The sequence below is a fragment of the Anneissia japonica genome, unplaced genomic scaffold, assembly GCF_011630105.1.
Source record: "Anneissia japonica isolate Jap-2015-1 unplaced genomic scaffold, ASM1163010v1 scaffold256_len832006_cov191, whole genome shotgun sequence".
Taxonomy (NCBI): domain Eukaryota; kingdom Metazoa; phylum Echinodermata; class Crinoidea; order Comatulida; family Comatulidae; genus Anneissia; species Anneissia japonica.
Window position 1 is genome coordinate 248,673 of NW_022691310.1, and position 23,603 is coordinate 272,275.

General features: G+C 34.8%; 1 protein-coding gene across 1 annotated transcript in view; it reads left to right on the forward strand.

Annotated features, from left to right (window-relative positions):
- LOC117100001 (chordin-like) overlaps positions 1-23,603 on the forward strand; it is a 53,828-nt gene that overhangs the window by 4,621 nt on the left and 25,604 nt on the right. Inside the window, exon 2 of the mRNA XM_033239530.1 lies at positions 5,782-5,885. Coding sequence (XP_033095421.1) covers positions 5,782-5,885 — 104 coding nt within the window. The remainder of the gene's footprint in view (positions 1-5,781; positions 5,886-23,603) is intronic.

Here is a 23,603-nt window from a genome sequence, read left to right on the forward strand (position 1 = left end):
ACATAGGATAATCTGTAAATAGAAAACGACGTGGAGAGAGACGGAGAGACCATAGATGAAGAGATAACAAGAGAGAAAGAGAGAGCGCAAATGTGTGACACCTGTTTTTCATGTAAACAGTTCTAGAATGCCTAAATTCAAAATAGTCCTCCACTGATGTGTACCGAGAGAAGTGTTTTAAAATAGATTAGGCATATACGCTACCCATTCATGGTTTTAGCTGAACCCTTATTATTATTATTATATTATTCGAAAAACACATTCACGTTCGAATCATAACGAATGCATGCCACGAGTAACAGCAGTAGTGACTCGGTATTTAACCTGAGGACAGTCCGATTTGGATAAAATACTTATTAGGCCTAATTAATACAGGCCACTATAAATATGTGTTTTCTCTCTTTCTCTCTTGTTATCTCTTCATCTATGGTCTCTCCGTCTCTCTCCACGTCGTTTTCTCTTTACAGATTATCCTATGTTGCCACTTTATATATATATATATATATATATATATATATATATATATATATGCATATATAGGCCTATATTATTATTATTATTATTATTATTATTATTATTATTATTATTATTATTATTATTATTATTATTATTATTATTAGGAATTTGGATCCCTTCCTGGCCATTTTATAAGGAGTAAAATGTTTTACTTGCCCAGAAATTTGCCTCACACCAGAGAGGCCTGTACTCACTGGGAGATAAACAGAATAAAAATTACAGATCGGAAAAGAAATAGTTATGGTATCTTGTATTGTCAGAAAAACATACACGTTTCGATCCTGTGTCATTTTGACGGATAGGCCTAACCGAACTTCCAGCCTCCTGTACCTCATTTTAATCTCATTGGATTAGAGTAGGCCTATTTATAGTTTTGTAGTCATATTATTTAAAATTGTTTCTGACATATATGTAGACATAAAAATTTACTATCAGCTTTAGTATACTGTTGTGTACACCAGTTTTAGATTGGAGTTTGCAGAATACAGACTTTGTTTCCGATGTGCAGGCTTGATATCACTAAGTGACGAAACGATCGAGGTCGTTACACTTTAAAAACATGAACACAAATGTAAGTGAAAATTTGACCAATAACCATGGCAACTAAAAACAATTTAATTCTTAATATTTGTTTAAAAGTGTCTTTCAATTTTTAGATTGGGTGTGTCGGCTATTTATTTCAAATTTATTTCAGTTACAAATTTTCATTATTTCAAATTCGTAATATTATGTGTTAATGGTATTAATTGACAATTTCTAAACAAAGAAAAAAAAATAAAAACAAAGAATTTTCACACGAATTCTATTTTATATGAAAGTCAATATTTTATAGGCCTAGAATTTTAAACTAGCGACTCTAATTCAGCAATAAAGAAACCGGAAGCTTGAGCTATCATGGCAACGAACAACGTTCCCAGAAGGACATCGGCCAGAGACACTACTCTCCCTGACTCAGAACTTGCCAGAATGATTAGCTCAGAATATCATAGTGGATAGTTCCGCCAGCGGAAACAATTATTAAGATTTCTTGAGTGTGTCGGACTTATGGAGTTTGTCGAAAACATCATGAACCACATTAATCAGTGGTGTACATTGATGTCATCAGCAATACCACCCGAAGAAAGATGATGCAAAGAGCAGGGTGTATGGTGAGCCAGTGAACTTCTAATAACGATACCCATAGACATATAATCTGCAGCAATAAAACTAGGTCTAGGTCCTGTCCTTAACGTTAATTGAACCGAATAAAGTAGGGTGTCGCCGGGTAACTAGCTCATAATTGTAAACTTTATCAGGGTGAGAGGTAACATGCCAAAAAGCACCAATCGGTACGGATTTAGTACTCTCCAGGAAACAGAAACTACTCTAATTGTAGTCGATATGTCTTCAAAAAATGTATCTACACATAAACAGGTCAGAAGTCCAATGATTTATCGGACCTTATGTGATTTATGGTGTAGCTATGGATAGGCCTATATATGGAAGTATACCCAATGTTTTGTAATGCGTTTATTTAAGATCTGTTGACTTTAATATATTTTGTTATTGCTTTTATTATCAATATTGTAGAGGCTTCTGATTTATGAAGTAATTGTCCATTAAGAACATACCGTACTATAAGAATTTAGGATTGGGATTTTAAGATGTGGTTTGCCCATATTATTATCTCTCTCAACCCAGGAATATATAGGCCTGGTGGGTACAGCTACCTGGTGGTAGGTCGAATTCCGATAATAAATAGCTAAAAAGAATAAAACCCACCGGAAGCTAAGTATGACCGTATTGCTCTATTACTGTAAGAATGTTAGAGGTATTAAAAATCTTCAGAATAAATGTTTGCCGCAAACGCAATACTATAAATACAATTTTTAAAAAAATATAAGAACCAGTAAAACTTTGCCCAGACTCAGTGTTCTTATATTTTTGCCGATTTCAGGCTAAAAGTATTCTTATTTTGTTCTTAATTTTAAACTTTTCAAACATAGAAAATTATTATTGTACAGCAGTATATTATTGTACTGTATTATAGAGAGTACGGTATTACATAGTCACATATTTAAGGTACAGAAAAGATTTGTCGGTTTTTCAATGAAAAAAATTAAAAACCTTGTTTGACATTTTATCTCGGCCTCAATTTGTTCTTATTTTGCTCTCAATTTTTTAACCAATTTCAGCCTCAGTGTAAAGTGCATCACTCATCTTTCATCAGGTTCATTGGCTACTTGTGCCCAGTGTCAGGTTATATAATACCGTACTTTGCAGTCCAATTTTTTTTTGTTTCACTCTACTGTACTTTCTCTGTCGGTCCCGTTACTGGTCCATGCCTGTTTGTTCCCAAACGCCTAGTTCAATTTCTGATGCTCACAATTTTGTTGCCTTTAAAGCCAGGCTCCGGAGGGAAAAAATTGATAGGCTATGTTGTACAACTGATTTATCTAAGACACAAAAAGCATATTTGACGAAAAACTCGGGAACGGTCAGTGAGATATAGATATTTGGGAAATTAAAAAAACTGGGGGGGGGGAAGGGTGGGGGTGTAACCACCATTTTTCACCTTTTCCACCAGTTTTTAAATATTCGAAAACCTGTGTCTCATTAACCGTTCCCGAATTTTTCGTCAAATATGCTTTTTGTGTGGCCTTGCATCATTTGGCAAAATACCTAAAATTATTGTCTACCGTATATAATAAAAGGCCTAATAGTATTATTATGTTTGATTCACCGGTGTAAGTATTTGAAGTAGACCTACATAGAGGACTTGTATTATAATAGACCACATTATATTATTTACATTTTAAATTATATGCGGTATAGGAAAACAACGTAAAAGAATCCCGTTTTACCAACTTAAATTCCGAATATAATTATTCACCATACATTTTAGTAAGGTGCGCTATAATACCAATCATTCATTAGGAAGGTCGTTCGTGACACAAACAATTTCACGGTCGTAACACGACAGTGGCTAATCAATTTCTGCAAAATATCAAATAAAATGTTGTGTCCCTAGGAACTTTTTAAAATCTTCCAATTAAAATATTAACCTAGCTACCGTCAATTACCATGAAATTGTTACGCTCATCCTTGATAGGCCTATAACATTACAAAATTAAGATGGCTTGTGTTACCTAAGTTATTGTCTTTTTTCTAGTTCTTCTTTTCCTCCTTCTTCTCCTTCTCCTACTTCTACTTGTCTTTCTTCTCCTTTTCTTTTTCTTCTTCACCTCATTCTCCTTTTCCTTCTCTTCCTCCTCTGTCTTTGTCTCCTTCTCCTTCTCCTCTTTCTCCTTCTCCTTCTCTTCCTTCTCCTTTTCTTTCTCCTTCTCCTTCTCTTTCGCCATCTCCTTCTCCTTATGCTTCTCCTTCTCCGTCTCCGTCTACTTTTGCTTCTCTTTCTTCTTCTTACTACTCCTTCTTTTTCTTCTCCTCATCCTTCTTCTCCGTCTCCTCCTTTGCCTTCTCTTTCTCTTTCTTATTCTACTTTTTCTTCTTCTGTATATATTGAACAATTGAGAATACCGTGCCCATTTCGCTAACACACGTTTATACTTTAACATTTACATTGAGCCTATATTTAAAAGGGCCATCTATATCCCTTTATACAGTGGTACTATAATTGCAATACATTAGTAAGATTCAAGCACTATTTTTGGAATTAATTGTATACGAGCTTTATGCCGTTTTTGATGACAATATGTAGACCTATGTGCCTGTTTTGTTGTGACTTTTGTATAAATCTTATATTTTACATCATTGGTACCCACAATTATCACCATCACCATGGTATCATAATAGTCTCCAATATTTCATTCAGCAATGATAATTCTTGTAGTAAACCTGACAAAACTATTTATTCATACAAATTTGTCGTGTATTATACTAATATCATATTTCATATGTACGGACATTCTTTTCAAGTTCGAAGGTTAGGCCTATTTGAAATTAATTCGTTTGTCAGCATCTGGAGTTCTCATTTTTCTTGATTTATCTAGGCTAGGAATTATGCTGGTGTAGTCACGTGGTACAAATATATATTCGTTTGGCCTCATTTTATAATAGGTTTAGACCCAGTCGAATCTGAATATCTAGCCGATGATGCCAACCCATCGTCAAGATCGTTCAATTTTCCTTTAGTAATGCTTTAGACATTGTGCTATTTCAGGTGATCATTGCGGAGAATCGAAAGTGGCAACAAACAAGTTGTTTACTTAACGTATTGTATAGCAAAATGTTCACGTTGCTCGTAATTACATTAGCGTACAACCCGCACACGAGGCTACAAACAGCCATTCGAAGGGCAGAACGTCGAGTAGCACTACATTTGTTCTACATGTCTTTAAGTCCACATAAAATTTGTTGCCAGTTGAATATCATTAAATAAATTATAATGATATATACCTGAACGTTTTCAAAAACAACTACTACTGTAGATAACATCATGGAAGATAAATTCAATCAATATAGTTACATGGAACAAACGATCGTGTTCTCCTTTTTGTATAGGCATTGGTCAACTGTAGATTTAATTACCACACCGATAAATATATAAAAACTGTCTTAAGATAACTTTTAAAAATCCGGGATTTGGTGTCTCAAGTATAGCGCTACATAGAGAAGTTGGAAACACGCCAGCCTTGTAGGCCCAACACGTTCAAAACTTGAATGTTACAATCAACATTTCCAAAGAAATTTTAACTCGCAGCTGGTTTCCAAAAATTAAGAAGATGACTTTTGAAACATGTGCTCGATATCTTGGATCGTATGCTACATATTTTCTGCCTGTGTACTCAAGGTCTGAGGGGTTCTATTGTAGGTTCACCTTCCTTCATAATCGAGAGATTTTTCACAGCTTGTATCGAAGGACAGAAAAACTTATATGAAGGTTTTTGCTACTTTATGAAAACAATACAAGTGAATAAGTCGCATCTACATTATCGCTATTCGTATTTTAACTATAAAAACAGTTACACACAATCTTGTTCAACTGTTGGTCATACGTTTCAGGCTAAACGTGTTAAGTCCTTACAGTAGTCTATAATTTATGTGCTAATGATCTTACTTAGTTAAAAGATTTATTCTTGACAACAGACTAGAGAACCACAACTGTAACCTTTAATTGATACATTGACTGGTGTTTTTATTATTCTTTGGTAGCCTGAAGCATTTGACCCAGTTTTTGTGATAATATTTGTTTTCATTAATTTATTTTTGCATTTTAAATACCGGTAATCATTTTCAATATTATTATAATATTAATCTTTTCAGGTTGTAGTTTTGGTGGTAAAGTATACGACATTGATACAAGTTGGCATCCAAATCTCGGCGAGCCATTTTTTGAGATGATTTGTGTGAACTGCCGATGTATTGCGGTGAGTGATTTTTTTTTTTTTTAATTATTACAATAATAGGCTGATATTAGACTAAACCTGTTATCATCATCATCATCATCATCGTCGTCGACGTCGTCGTCGTCGTCGTCGTCATCATCATCAGCATCATCATCATTATGATCTTCATTATTAATTATTATTATTATTATTATCATCATTTTTATTGATCTGAAAGTAATTTTCATTTATGATGTTCATTCACTCATTGCTGTATTCAAGTTTGTCGTCTTTCCAAAAAAGTTATTATTCATACAGATCTGTGTGAAATATGCCTATATTCATCCAACAAAGAACGTGACATTTTATAAGAGCGTGCAAATTACAATATTTTTTTTTCGGTTTTGAGAACTAAATGTCATTTTTATCGTATTATGACACATTTGGTTTTTGTGAAGAAAAAAAAAAGTTTGAATTGTAGTATCATTTCATGCGTTGTACGTCATTGATCGAGATGATTCATTGTGGCATGTTACGGGATTTAGTCAAATTCAAACATACAGGATCTTAAGTATACGGAAATCATGCTGACTATATTAGGATTTGAGCACGTACCTGCGATAGATGTGGAGCGCTTTGCCACTTTGTCTTTTTACATGCCTTCAGTGGCGTGAGTGTCGGGCTGCGTAAGCGTTGAAGAATGCAGTGGGTGGTTGCTCGTTCTTCTCAGTTTCTATATCTGTTCGAATAATTGCAAATTTTTAACACGTGGTACCATTAATCATGTAATACATACTCATAAACAATGACGTCATCCATAAATAGAATCATAAATAATATTCGTCTACCACGTGTTATCTTATGCCATACTTGTTCGAGCATGTAGAGGAATATTGTGCTCAATGGACAACTCATTCTATGTATCGGCTCGAGTGTGCGTGGGGGCTTGTATAAAGTTATAGAGAGGTGAGCGGAACCAACGTCTATCTTTTAATATGCATAATTAATCCGATACAAAATGATAGAATTCACACCGAAAAATAAATATTTGCCAAGCAAAATTAGTATAAAAGATGAAATTCCGGCCTTTGAGGACATTGCAGAGGTGCGTTTGGATTAGCAACACATGTGACAGTAATTGTATAACTTCAAATTGAATAACAATAATACAACTCAACGTTATTGACACATTCTAAATAAAACGATAGCAATAAACTAGATGCGAGAGAGACTAGAAAATGGTGATGTACTATTATACAATGTGGGCTTGCTAGCGGCTGTTCACAATTGAACACACAAAACTATCCCGATCATTATCGACGCATTATAAGCCTCTTTCAAAGGGTGAAGCAGTCAGCCAGTCGCCGAAAAAAATCCCCAAAGTTTTTTCTCCGTTCTTGCTTTTGAAAATTCAGGAATTATGCATAGCCTACTCCGAGAAACCGTAAACAGAAACAAGTCGACATTGCCAAGTTTCATATAAATCACAAATTAGTTGATTCGAAGTCAACATTGGAAATTCGATTGGCTGACGACACCACTAAGCAACCACAACTGCTGATTCTAGTTTTAATTTTATCTAACTAATGCTTTTAGGAGCTTTCAAATACGATACAATTAGCAAAGTTGAAACATGGTCATGTAGGCGTATTGAAACATAGTAAAAATATTGATGGTTAAACATATCATCCAAATGTTCTACTGTCACAAACATAATACATTGAATTTATAATATTAATGTTGCCAACGTTCTTGTCTACCCGCCAGCATGGCGTAGATACAGGCTCATGGAACAACGATACAGAAGTAGAAGATTATGACAGTGATAAGTGTCGCCTTACAGGGCCACTGAAGCTTTGTGGCAAATTTTATTTCGATTGGAGGCAACTCTTTTCACTGTATAAACGGGAACAGCACTAGGTCTGAACGCACTATCGACGTTGCTTTGTTCTCTTTTGGAGCACAACAACACTGGCTTATGGTTGGCCAAGGGAATGGTCACAGCAGCAATAGATTACTATATTTTGATAATAAACTAAGTATGCCTATAATGTAGGCCTATTTGTAGCCCTCTGCATAGGTCTATTTAATTGTCAAATGGGTCATTATGAGTAAAATAAGCAGAAGTATGACAAATTCTGGTTTATTCTTGTTATTCAAATTGCATTCAGCGCCAGGGATCCGTCCATTCCAGTAAAAAGTTTTACAGGCACCTGATTGGTGCAAGTAACACACTGGCAAAGTGACGTCACTGTTGCAAGTTTAGTCAATTCGCTTAATGATACACTGTTCGTCAATGAGTGGGTATGGGGGAGGGAAAATTCCCAGATTTAAGGTAAGGCCGAATTTCCCATGGGCCGAAGTAGCTATGGTACTTTTTTCAAAATTTTTCAAAATTGGACTGGATTTGATTGTATTTCATTTAAAGTATTATCATATGGAAAATCCATATACCAGACAGAGATATAAGAACGCAAATTAATTTTTCAAGATTTAAATCCATTCATCAGTCATATATCCTGCTGGTTACATCTTGCCATCTAGCAAAAGAATAGAAAGTTCATCGCTATAAGGTAGTGCCAGAGCAGTGAATCTTTGAAACTTAATTACATCATTCAAGTACCTTGTAAACTTTAAGTAAATTATCATAAATTAATAGCTGACTGGAAGCGAGCCAATCTTATCACCCATTCAGTAGGGTAATGAGAATGACAATAACACAAGACAATCCACACAAAGCCGTCGATAATTCTAATATTAAAGAAACTATTAGTATATTAGTAGCAGATGCCTCTCCAAGGTTATACAAGAAAAACACGAATCTTTCATTATAATTATTGATCCAGTTACATGCAAGTCTTATATAATATATATTTGGTGCTATATGTAGAAGGCTGTATTCTTACTTTTTTTGAAACATCAAATTAAAATAATTAGTGATATTGATATTATATTATGGATGAATAGAGATATTGTAAGCTGAAGATTGTCTTTTTTTAACTGTTTATTTAGAAGTTAATGGAAGAGATTATTTCAGAACTTGTAAGAGTTAATTTCAATATTCAATATTAGGCTTATTGTTTATATTTTCCTTTTTTGGCTTTAGGTTTTAGCCAAGAAGTTAAATAGCAGAAGAATGAGCTGCTCCGCGTATTTGCATTAAAATCGATGGAACATTCGTCCTCCTGCGGTTGCAGTAAAATTTGAACATTTTACTAAGTGGAGAAACTAAAGGAAACAGGCGAACAAGAGCAGCGCCTTTATTATTTTTATATAGCGCCGCCGCGCGGTTTCAGTAAAATTGCTCTCCTTGTACCCACAATGCCTTTTGAACGGATGTTCCACTATATTGGGAAGCTGCTATATCTTCTGCTGTTTATTATCTTTGGTTTTAGTGCTTTGTATACACAGTAGGCCTATTTAAATGTAAATGTTTTACACTTCCGTTCTCGAGTTTCTTGAAAATATTTAAATATTGCAAGATAATTAACACAACACAATGAGTTACGAATAAATTTAACAGAGCAAGGAATAGCGATAATATATAATTCCCGAGGAAATTGATAATGAAGGTTCTCAAAATTAAAATATAAAATGACCAATGATTCACTTTACAAGATGATGAAACAAGAGAAATGGAATAAAACAATACCGTAATTGTTAGTAGGCCTATGAGAACGTTAAACTAGTTTGGACATTTTGACCCGACTGCCGATGTACCATTCTGCAACAAACTATCTTTGTTGAGCTTATAAAATGTAACAAGTCAATATCGAATTGCTTACTATGTATAAGCCAAGGCCTATTTAATTAAATTGAAAATTTAAATGAGCAAAAAAAATCTTCTCAATTAACAGACATGGAACCGTGCGTAAGCATTTGGCCAAAGTTGGCTGTTACCCAAAGCTTTTTTTCGTAGTAGAATATTTCTAAATCAGTAAAAATTTAATTTGTTTCAACCTGTGTATCATTAAAATGTTTTCATTGATTATATCACATAGAGTATTTAGCTCTATAGGCCCAACTGTCTCTTATACACATCTAGATGTGTATAAGAGACAGATATATATATCTTGTATATAATAAGTGTACATATAATATATATACCGGTACTTATAGGCCTACTGCATAAAAGTAAGAATAGACTCGAGAACGGCTAAAACTACCTGGACGTGATACACCTGACGTCAGATTGTGCATTTTTCCGTGTTGCCCCATTTTTCTGAACATAATTAAAGCCTGGCGCACACTCTGTCCACCGACGGTCGTCGGCGTGTTTTAATGTAGACCTAAACTAGACGAGACCCGTGCGAAAGAACATTTTCTACGACGACGACGCAATTGGACTGTTACCGACAATCAGTACGGTATACGGCGTCGTGTTGCTGTCGTCAAGCCCTCAGCTGACGATCGGCTAATCACCGCCGGCCGACTGTCGCACTACTGTAGAAAGCGAATAAAAGCATTGATGATGATGATGATGATGATGATGATGATGATGATGATGATGATGATGATGATGATGATGATGTTGATGATGTTTGTTATGATTATAATATTAATAATAATGAGATGAGAATAATTATTGTATATAAGACGACTTTTGTTTTTAAGATTCAGTCTGCTCTCGATCTGTCGATGATAAATTTCAAGCCAAAACATTCATTCTTTTTCCTTTTAATACAAAACATCCAGGGTTTTCGCGATCTTTGATTAGCCTGTGTAGCGTCGCCAGTAATATACACATACGGTTTTATTTCGAATATACAGGTAACTGTAATGATAGGGTCTGTGGTAATGGCAATGCCATTAAGCAGGTTCGACTAAAACAATACGGCAACTGATTTATTCCTTCATAATGATACAGTAATGACAAAATAACTTTTATTTAATCTGAGAAAAGGAAACCTCCGTCACCACCTGTTTGGTATTCGATATCCTGGCGCCTTCCAACTTAGTTTTACCGTAATGTACCTTTCTTATCACTGACCTTGGCATTGTATCGTCTGCTATATTGAGATGCATGAACCTTTCATGATACCTTTTATGATAGTGACACTGTATTGATTTTTAGAGGCTGTCATTAAAAAAAAATTCAATTTCATCATCCGACATAAGACACTAATTACTAATATGAAAAGATAATATTAATATTTGAAATATGGATGTTTTCTGTGCCAAAATATTCCTTAGATCAATGAGATAGTGTTCATTACATGCAGAATAACAGCAACACCGACTAGTACACCTTGCACGTGAATGACATTTCGCAGTATACGGATTTTAGCGATACAGCACAGGTTGTTATGGAGAGGAAAATTCCTAAAATTTTTTTTTGGTCTTACCTCATCCGTATTTCATTATGTTTGTGTAGGTTTTTTTGGTTAATACTTCTATGGATAAAGTACAGTAAATGGAGATCTAAAATAAAATGATTTGGTTGAATTTCTGTAAACAACAGACCATAATTTTGTGCTAAGTGCGATATACTGCAACAGCCCGAGGGGCTCGACAGAGCAGGATAAATCGAGCCAGTACAAACTGATCTGATTAAAAGCATAAATAAATAAAAGTCAAAGCTGGTCGTGATGATTTGGTTTTCAGGCTTGGTATAGTGTATTGGGTTTCTTTGGCATAGTACCACTCGCATACTAGGCCTATATAAAAAAAGCAAAATCCGTAAATAACAACTGTTCATCTGTTTGTCTCGTCTTCAGCCCACACGTTGACGTACTGTACAATTATTTGGGCAGTACTCTTTGCGTAGAGAATCCTATTGGTTTACACGCAAGCTGTTGCGTCAACACGTCTAAATTGCAATAGAGTATACCCCTAGCGTGGAAATAAGATGCGCACTTCTATGTTTAGGCCTATGTATAGCCAGTCCAGCAAGAAAGTACCATCCTCTCTCTCTGTCTAATAATAGGCCTACACGTACTTCCTCACACCTTTCATATGTACTTCTTCAATCGGTTGACTATGATGACTGCATATTATTAAAAATTAGAGTATAAAAACCCCAGCGTTTTGTTTTTAATCAAAATGAATTGTATTATTATTTTTTTTCAAGTAGGTTTACCTACTTTTAAGTTTCGAAGCTAAAAATTAGATCAAAATCGAGTATAAGCTTTAAGACTCATCAAAATATCGGATGACAACTAAGGTGATTATCATTGCGGTCTTGTTTATCGGAAAATGCGTTCATCTTATGAAAATTGTCATTCTTGAGATATATTTTACTTACTTACATTGTACCCTGAAATCACGTGATGTATTATCGCGAAGACGTCCCACAATTTATATAAATGAGAGGCTTCTTCCTAGTAGTACTGTATCGCGTCATCGTTATCGCAACAAGTCATATTTATACACTGTACTAAGAATATTGATAGGAACGACGAGCGATTGATTGCAGATTGACTACTACAGTATTTACATAAATTTAATTGATAATTTATTACAAGTAATGTTTGAATTTACATCAAAATCGTATACAAAGACAAAAAAAAAATCGCTGATGTATCATTAGCCTAGACAGGAATCGTTAATATTATTAGGCCTATATAGCTAGGCTTTTCTCTCCGAACTCTTTAGGCTTCGCGTATTAAGTTAGTAGTAGAGAGGTGCATGACAGTTGGTCGCCTGGGAGCAATCATATAAGCTGTTAATTGAAGATTGCTATATATGGTGACCCAGCAGTTTTGAAGATGATCAGCCTGAACTCTTGCAATGGCAACAGGTTTATCACTTTGCAAATGTTTATATTTTTTTATGGAAAGAAACATTCAATTTTATAAATAAATTTCTGCTGATTAAATAACATATATTTTTTCCGCGACTATCCTTTCAGGCCATTAAATTTATAAGTACAGTAGTATTATGTGCAAGGAATATAAAGAGGTTTTCCGATGCGTCTCTTAGATAGGTCTAAGTAGAATTTTTTGTTTTATATTATCGGCGACTATTGCATATCTTTGTTACATAACTGTATCACCCCAGTATCCAACCACTTTAATTAATTAATTTATTTATTACTACATATTTTAGAGAAATCAATCTGTATAGATAGGCTAATGGGCTGCAAGGCCTTAAGCTACGGACATCTTGAGGTATATCTTGCGAGTTTAATAGTCAAAATAATTACAGAAATTCATCATGACGTCAAATAGAGAAATAAACCAATTTAATGTGAGAGACTATAGATTCAATCTGTTTTCACATACAATTTCGTATACGTTTAGAAAAATACGCTTGCAGTTAGATAGGCTGGCTCTTTGCTGTGATTAGTGCTGGCATGTTTTACCTAAATGTTCTGAGTCAAGTACGCAGATGATGAACCCCACGGGATGATTCTTGCCCGTAGGTCATAAGCTCTTAGGAACGGTTATGGATTGAGACAACTGGGCCTAGATTAATGGACGATCAGGTTCTATTTGACTTGGACTGGGTTCCGGATATATAACAAGTCAGAGGTCAAGTAAGCTTGTTATATGGCGATATCAGTAAACAGTATTTTAATCTTTTAAAGGTTTGTTAGGGACCTATTTAATTTACAGATTTATACAGTAATCAATAATCTCAAAAAAGGGAAAAAATTGGAAATTTATTCCAAAAAAACATTTAAGATGATTTTGTTTTAATTTTGTGGGAAGATGAATATTGGTAAAAAATACAATTCCATATTACAAACACATATTTACATCCATATCGATTTTCTTCCATTGTACGCGTGATTCGAATGACGTCATAATATGGAGTTGAAACAAAGTTTTTCTATTTCAAACTAGTTCGTGGTTTATTGCTTATTTGTGTTGTTCAAAAATACTGCGATTAACCAGCCAATTTCAGTTCCAAAAATAATACACCAGTGTAGTACAGGATTAGAAGAAATCCTCGGTATTAAAATTACAAAATCGTGATTTGTGCGTTACTGTCAGATTGTCTCGAGAATCCATTACGTAGCATGATGACGTCATCAATGAACTTTTGCCGTAGACTATTTCATTGTCAATTTCAAATATAGATCCTCGGTGTTATTTATAGTATCGCACAAAATTATGGGTATTCCCGTATGAATATGATATTAAAATATCCGCCGGATTAAGTTTAAAATTAGTTTTGAATGTCTCGGAAAATCCAATAGGGATGCACATAAAAATAATATCCAGTATACACATTACTAAGTGAATGAATAAAGAGTAAAAAGCCCGAAGTTGATAATCATATTTTAGAGTTATTATAATAATTACTGTGATTAGAATAATAGTTATTCAATACATTATACAATTGAATAAAATTAGGCTAGTTTACTCAAACAAGGTAGAGGAAAATATCCCATCAAACTAAATTAATACAATGAATCTAATTAAACCGAAATTAAACAATTAAACAATCTTTGAATTCAATACTAACCCAAACCACGATGGACATCTTATTCGCAAATATTTACGCAACGGCCTTTAACTCTGAAATACCTCTACGACAGACAGATTGTTTTTATGAAGTGTCCTGAAATAGCAGAGCGTCCCAGCAGACGATCCGTATCGTATTGTTGTTTTCATACGATATGTGTAATGGAATGGTATGTTTTCTTAAAAATAAAATTATTAAGTTTAATAAACAATGCGACAAGACTTAAAAGTACTATCTCACCAGTTGACGTCATAATTAATTTCGAGTCCACACTCATCCCTTAGGCTTCTACAGTACTTAGGCCCTATATAATTATAAAAAAAAATCAACATAGTCACTGGTTATTTTCCTACCTTTAACTTTACCTTTTTTATATACCCGTTATGTAGATGTACTTTAATGAAGTAGATAATGATAATATTAAAAATAATAAATATTAATAATGTAAGTCTTATTTTATTATTTATATAGCGCACAATAAAAGAAAGTTGCCTCTATGCACTTTACATGAAAAAAAGGAAACATATCCATGAAATATTGTAATACTACAAGCAAAATCATTGATATAGTGAAATCTTGTGAAATACGAGAAACGAATCAACGTTTGAAAAAGCTTAGAAAATCAGCTAAATGATATTTTTCTAAAGTGGACATTTTGTCTGGAGAAAATCATTCCATATTAATAACATGAATAGTATACGCCATGTACGATTTCAATGACAAATATAATAATATAATGATTTTAAGTAGACGCAAAATATAGATTAAATAGATAACAACAGTTTTATTTATCCTGGCAAGGTCGAGCCCGGGAAGTTTATAATTAAATTGGGAACCCAAATCTGGCAAAGAGTGTTTTCAATTAGATGTCAGGGGTTGTGATCTTCAACTGGTTTGTAGTACATTTCGTGTACGGACGGACATGTGCGACGCATAATACTGTTAAAATGTGTTCTTATTGCGTTGTAATTATTTATAGGCACACTATACATTCGGTCTCTAGGGTGACAATTTGTATACTTCTTCAGGTTCAAGTTCACGAAATAGTAGGCCTGTGCACGAGCATAACAAATAGGCCTTAAATATTTCGAAAATAAACATTTTCGCAGTATTTGTAATTCATATTTGTTTTTTTTTTGGTATGTACACAGGCATAGGCATATATCGTAAATCCCACTGTGCTGTAGCCTACATCGATTGTTGAACGTGTGTTTGTGTTCCTTGACACATTTTTAACTTCGTCCAAGAAACAATTATTCAAAATTAAGAATAACATTATGAATCATTGTCTTAGTTTGTTTTGATAAGTAAAACGATAGCTGCGGATTGATTTAAAAACTAAGATTATGGGCGCCGCTTGAGGCTGACTGATCATTGGGGATCGGTCAAGGCAAAAAAGGGGGTAAAGTCGTTTTAATAGCACGCCAAGTTTTTAATTACTAAAAAGATTTGTAAATATGTATGATATTCATTACATTAGGCCTAAGTGGCAGTACGTACCGTACGTCTAAAGACTCTAGGTACTTAATATACCAGGGCGCGTGGCTACGGGATACGCACGTATATGAAAGCCAATCAGAAAAGAAAATGCTCTCGATTTCACGTAATTAGTTTTACTATCTATGGTTATTATCCTCTTCCCCCTCCTTGTCCTTGTGTACCGTGTACTATTTCACTACCAGGCGCCAGTGCACGACGATATGAAAATCTGTAAACAAAGTGTCCCAAAGGGATCAGTAGTTATTGATAGCACACATACAGAATATTATCACTATATGCCCCTAGATATTATATCAGGCATTTAAACTATAAATACGAATTATTATTATTATTATTATGATACGAAAATTAAAATAGTTAGTAGCAATAAAGTGCTTTATTTCTGGAAATGTCAGGTACGCTTCGAATAGATACACGTGATATCCTCTTTGTAGTCGACTTCCACCAATATTTTCACAGTATTTAGTAGATTACCCGCTGCTCCAAAAACATGTTGTTCTCCGCAAGATACTCAACCGGTATACGAAAAATTCTTGCCTTGCCTTGGCTGGCAGGTGTTGGGCTTAGTAAGCACCTGTTTGGTCCCATTTGATCTCTGGGTGCATTATATACTGCCCAGCCGGCCATATAGTTCGATAAGTTCATTGTGTATCAATTTTCTCCAGGATAAAGCTCAGGTTCCGCATTTTTTAGATACAGTCTGTGGTCCCCGCTTGAACATTAGTTGCGATTCAGTCTCTTGGGGTTCGAGTCAAGTCTCCGGATTTGTTTCCTTTAGCAAGATAATTTAATTACGTTGGTTACAGTGGCGTAGAAGTGCCCAAGGCCCCTGACTAAGGCTACCTCGGTCCCTACTGCCAGGGGGCCACGTAGGGCCCAAGTGTGGATACAGTACCTTGAAATTCGAATGCATACGGACTAATACTGTCATTATCATTACAATTATCGTCCTCATCATAATCATCATCATCGGCAGCAGCATCAATCAATCGTTTTTTATATAGGCCTATCTAATAATTTTTTTCTTCCATTTTTTCGTCTTATTTTTCTATCTATAGTAATACTTACTTGCTTACACACTGGTTAATCCCTACCTGTCAATAAATTATCTTAAGTAACCGTTGAACGAATATTTTTTTAATTTAAAAAAAAAATTTTTTTTTGCGTGGAGCTTACATATTGCAACGCCTCAAGAGCACATTGTGAAGAGGTCCTGGAATTTAGGTCAGTAAAGAAATGAAGTGCTACTCGTGAGGATAACGTTTGTTTCATCAGGTGTGTGTCCAATATGGCTAACTGTGGACATTATGAACCTGGCTGGCACTCTGTATGATAAAGTATAATTTATACGAACGAATCCCTGCAGTTTGACTTGAGTGACAGCTATGAATTACATTTCAATAAGCATCGATGATCTCTGAATTGAAAAAAGTCAGTCATATTTTCTTTCGAACATAAACATAGGCCTGTCTGGACCATCACTAGCGGTGTTAATGTAGTGTGGAGAAGTTTCAGGCATATTAAAGCTTTAAAAATAAATATAAAAATCACATCGAAATCAAGATGGGGCTTCTGCAGCATCTTGGTATCAGTAACTTGTCGGTCTAAACGTTTCGCCTCTCTTATTACCTTCCTCCTTCTGCGCATCTTCTTTTTCTTACTACTCTAATCTAAGCATTATGTTTCTTAGGTATATTCGTTATTTCTCAGAGAACATCTGATCTGAAATTGAATTTGAATATCCAGTATTACTTCACTACATGGGCGGGTCATTAAAGATGCATTTTCAGATCTATAAATATGATATCAATATCATTTTAATAAATACTTAACTTATGAAAATACACACAAAAAAAAAAACCACAGAAAATAAATGAAAATAATAATGTATTACTCTAATAGCTTGAAGAATCAACGAAAATATGTTTGCTGTTACTAAAATCCCGTCTCTTTTAGCCCCAAGCTAATGACTGTCTCTCAGAGGCCCGTAATTATTAACACCCGACCTCGCCAAAGAGATGATCGGCTTAGCAAAATGAGAGATTCCTGGAGGCTAGTTCTTATGATTTCTACCAATTGTTCGATTGTAATACTTGAAATTGTTAAAATATTGATGTAGTACTCAAGTAGCTTTAAAAATAATTTGTTCCTGATAACATCTAGGTATCAGCATACGCATTCCTTGACTATAATGGATCCAGAATTGTTGGCGTAGGTTTTATGTTAAACTACACTGTTCCCTATGTTTTCTATTGATTGTATTTTAATATTATTTTCTTTAAGTCTGATTCTATTTCAGTAAGTTGGCTCGTATCGTGGATTAGTGGTTATAATCCTATTCTGTGTACTGGAATTTTCAGTTGTCGTTGACAATTTCAATCTGAAGAAGTGTCAAAGAAATTGTTAAGTAAATACAGAAATCCCGATAAGGATCTGGTAAAAGTTTTTCAGTAATAAGACTGACTTATTATTTGTCATTGTTGCGCGATAATGAGTTACTCACCAATTACCACTAACTGAACTAAGAGGGGTGATTAGGTTGGTGCAGGGGGAGGGGGTAGTAGTTGACAGTTAGGCCTAAATAAAATAAAAGAAATAAACCTATTAGGACACTAAATCTATGGCCACTCAGATCATCTATCATCATCATCATCGTCCGAGTCATTATCATCATCATTACTGATAGTGGTGGTGGTATCAGTGGTAGGCCTGCGGAATAGTAGCAGCAGTAGTAGGCCTAGTAGTAGTAGTGTAGTAGCAGTAGTAGTGGTAGCGGTAGCAGTAGCAGCAGCAGCAGCAGGGCTGAGTATAGTAGGTATACTATAAGGTGGTCTGACTGATTTGTGCAGAGATAAACATTTTCTTTTGAATTGTACTTGAAACTATATAAATTATAATTGTAGATTTAGATTTTCCATCTCACAAATCATGATTGATTAGACTGCGAAGTAGCATATATCTCCATATATAATAAATCTTGGAAAATTCTCGACATCAGAAACCACTGATCATGCACATTACAATTAACTGATTCATTACGCATAATTGACAGCTAAATAAATCATTATGAATTAAATATCGTAGGAGTATGCATCGCTTGGTCTTCGATAAAAATGGGATGGTAATTCATTATTTATTTTATCAGAGCTGTTGGATCGATTTGAAGGTTTTGCTCTGTTGTCTGCTTGCCGAGGACAGCTTGGAACATTTTGGGAGATGGTCGTGTTGATTCATTTCTACAACACCTCCAGTTGGACGCTTCCAATATTACGGCCTCTCTTGTGATTTCTTGTCAATAATCTACGTGCAACTTCAATGGCGTCGTTAATGAATTTGAGCAACACATGTTATTTTTATGTTGCATTTTAAAAGTGCGTTGCCACAAGGGTGTGACACGTTCATAATTGTAATGTAGCCCTGTGTTACAAAATGTTGCCTTATTCATTTGGTGTGTTTGACACAGGATATTATATGACGCGTTCATATTAATATTCGCGTTATAGCCTAGATCTGACAAGTCCATCTGTTACGATTATACCATTAACGCCCTTCTATAGTCCTATACACACAGGGCCTGATAAAATTGTTTTGGATCTAATACAGTTTGCATTAAGATATATTCGGTAGGCCTATACACCTGCACGTCTCAAAATATCTGGTGAAATGAATACACGTGGTGAATTGGGTGGTCTCCTTATCAACGATAATAATCATTAAAACATACAAGCACGATATGTACTTAAGGTTCATTGCGATAGGCCTATAACTACTGTACCCGGATCACCGGAAATCTGCTACATCGCATGGGGGCGCCCTGTGGATCTGCTACAACTCATGTCTCGAGAAGTAGGCGAATAGGTGAAAGAATTATGATTTAATCGCGGAAATATATACGATTAAGTGAGAATCATGATTAAACCAAGCAGTTATTTCACTCATAGGGTTATGCTGGCTTACAGCATGATTAATGTTGTATTAAATGAGGCGGCGAATAGTCTCAGATAGGAGTCCCTAATGTACAGCACCGGGCACACAACGATGCTGGAAGTTGTTAACATTAGCATTGCGCGCGCTAAATCTGTGGTACACTCAGTAACGAGTCTGTATTTAGGAAACGTGATTCTGTTCGTTTTAAAATTAAGTCATATCTTGCATCCACGCATTTATTTATCTTAATCGTATTAAGAAACTAATAATAATTAGGGCATATTAAAGGTTCTTTCACTAAGTGTTGTTACGTCGTGCTTGTACTAGGAAATAATGATCATCAAGCACGTATGTAAATGTAACAAAATCACAAATAAAATTAAATAAAACAAAATCACAAATGAAATCATAGATTTAAAAAAAATCAGCATATTACAGTTTCGGCAGACATCAGGATGGCTGAGGGCTCAACATGAATTATGACGCCGATTCATGAAATCCACTTTAATGCTATATGATTGAGTATATGTTATCTTTCTTAACACGACGCAAAACACTCAAAGTGAATTTTGGTGTAGAGCGATTATCGTGACGTGACAGTAATTTCCATCAACACATATCAATCATTCTCCACTCAATCAATCATTCGTTCGAAAGCACCGGTATGCGGGCTGTGCATTTATATAATTATTTAGTAATTCCAATTGTCATTTTCCATGAAATAAGTTGACCTACTTCTAGTAACGTTGAGTTTTGATTGAGGTAGGTTGGTTTGATGAGATGGTGATGACAATGATGATAGCACTGTAATGGGGATAAGGAGTTGAATCGTGTAAATTCATTATTTATGCTGTTAATCATTTTGAAGAAGAGTAGAGAAAATTTATTTTGATATGGCGGTGTGATTAAAGAAGATGATGGCAATGATTAATTTGATGATAATAATAATGATGATGATGATGACGATGATGATGATGATGGTGGTGGTGGTGGTGGTGGTGGTGACGATGAAGGTGATGGAGATACACACCTTACCAGTGGTGACAGCGTTTTTCTGCTGCTTCTCTTCGGCGTTTATAATACTGAATTTAGATTTTGTATTGTTGTTTCTTGCAGAAATAACATAATAAAATGATGATGATGACGGTAACAAATATGAACATTAATAATGATGGTTATGATAATATTAATATTGATAATGAGGATGATAATGTTAATGATAGGCATATTAATTATAATAATGATTAAGTTGAAAATGAATTATGACTACGATGATAAAGAAAAAGAAGGTGATGATGATGATGTTTGTTACGAGAGTTTGAATCTGTTCATTATTTTATGCGATAGGCTGACTGAGAATAAAAACGTATTTGGGTGAAGTGATCGAAATTCCTTTCCGTAACCTCGTTACCGAGTAAACATTTTATAAGCAAATAATGTTTTCTTGTTGAAACATTCATGAAGAATGTTATTTGAATAGCAAGTTTAGCAATCGGTATGCAAGACAGGGTACATCGTGTTCCTTTTCAACTCAAACTCAATAAATCGTGGGGCTACTAAACACAAATTCTTTCATCACTACATAGTGGTTGTGGGTTTTTCATCGCATAATGTGCAGGGTTAAATTCCCAAACAGTACTTTGCTATTTCGCAAGCATTAATTTGATGCCTATGTTCTTCAGTGTTGAAAATCTTCGTTATTTTTCCGGAACGTTCTACTATGTCTGAAGGTTCTTAGGCACTAATTCAGGGCGGAGTTTTCAGTAATTTTATTTATAAGTGAATATATAGACGATAACTTTAATGATGATTTTTAGGCTAAAGTGAACTCTTTCGTGAACCGATGATAGGTATAATTCATGAATTTGAAAATCCCACATGTCGTTTTTTCTCTACCTGTTTAAATGAGAAATCAAATACAGTAAACTCATTTCTTTGATTATAATGCAGCGCACACATACTGTACCCTACATGAATGCAGCGCACATACTACCCCTATCGTGCAGTCAGAATGCATTGTACAATTTACTACTCTACATTTAGAAAATAATGTACTCAACAAACAAAAGGATTTATATCACATTTGGTAGGCCCTATATAGGCCTATGTCGTAGTATATGTGAGCTCCTTAAACGCTCTAGGCAGGGGCGGATCCAGAGATGTCCAAAAGTGGGGGGGGGGCTGAAAGTTGGGCCGATCGAGACAACACTATTCTGGGGGTCTGGGGGCATGCCCCCGCGATTTTATTGTGTTCTAGACGCCCGAAAATAACATTTGTGGCGTTCTGGGCTATCATTTTTTTCTTTTTCTTTTTTCCCCTTTTTTTACCTTCCAAAGGGGGGGGGGGCGGCCGTGGCCGGGCCGCCCCCTACCCCTAAATCCGCCCCTGAGAAGAGAGATCCTAAATAGTTTGTGTAAACAAAACATGTAACAGATACCAACCAGTGAGTCAAGTCACTTTTATTTGAGGAAAATATGTTGTTGATGGTCATGTTGGTGATGATGATGATGATGATGATGATGATGATGATGATGATGATGATGATGATGATGATGAGGGTAATGGTGATGATAACGGTTACGGTGCGCTGACGATGATGTTGACGACGACGACAAATATGACGATGATGTGATTATTAATTATACTTTTAATGATAATTCCATATGCTACTTCTTTGTATATTCAATATTTGTAGTTACGAATAAAGACTAATTAATTTGCCTATGGTCAGGCAAATTTAAGTAGGCCTCTGATATCAATTATCCCCTAACGACAGATGCATGGTTACTTATTGTACTTTACAGAATTTAATTATATGTTTTGACTTATATGACCTTATTAAGTTGTAGTTACAAAGTATTTTGCACTTAATAACCCGTTACTAATAAACAAATTAAAACGGAATGAGATGATAATAGGTAATGTAGAAAATATGCTTCGGCCCAAAGCGTCGTTGAACCAATTCAATTTTCGCAGTCTAGCTGCCAGCGCCGTTTTACTACTTACAACTAACACAATTAACAGTGCTACTGGGTTCACGGCATGGTAACGCTGCCTGACAAATTGGACTACTTTTTTGAAAAAGAATTCCTATAGTGGAAGCTCCGAGATATGAAAACTTCAGGTTTATTTCAGACAAAATATTTAACCGATATTTAGAAATGTAATTATTTGTTGTATTCTGTAACCCGACAGGAATTTCACTCACAATATATGTTAGTCCGTATACTTTTGTTTGCTTTGTTTTTATCCAGTTTGGTTAAATAAAATAAAAACCCCAAAATAAAATGTGTCATTAATAACCTATGCTAGAATAATAAAATATGTTAAAGAAGGGGTACGGTACCGGTATTGGATCATGTATTAATCCTTGAAACTAGGGAGCCTGAAACTCGATGGCGTTGATACCAGAACGTGGTCGGTGTTGTAACGTAACGTTCGGTACTGGTACTTTAAATAATACGTGAACCAGATACACTGGTTCAATTTAAAATGTTAGTTTATTTCATTTTTCCCTTTTTTTATTCTCTAAATTTCCCATTTGTTCTTGTCATTCTGCAGATTATAAATTGTTTCATCTGTTAAACTAGATTTTATTACGTGTCGATGACGTCCTAGGGAACTGGAAAACAAACTCTTTACCGTGTCACGACATTATCACCTCTCATATTAGGTCAAATAAAACAATACTGTAAAAAAATAATAATATGACGAAGAGGAAGAGAAACAGATTTATTCACATTATCACACTTTTGTAATCTGTGTATATAACAGCATGGATGATGTCATATCGCACCCACGGGAAAATGACAGGTAGGCCCTATTTGTCATATAAAACCTGAAAGTGTGGATATGATTGGGTTTATTCGACTGATTCATTTCGTTGAGTACGAATTTTCGTTGAGCATTATTTTCATTCG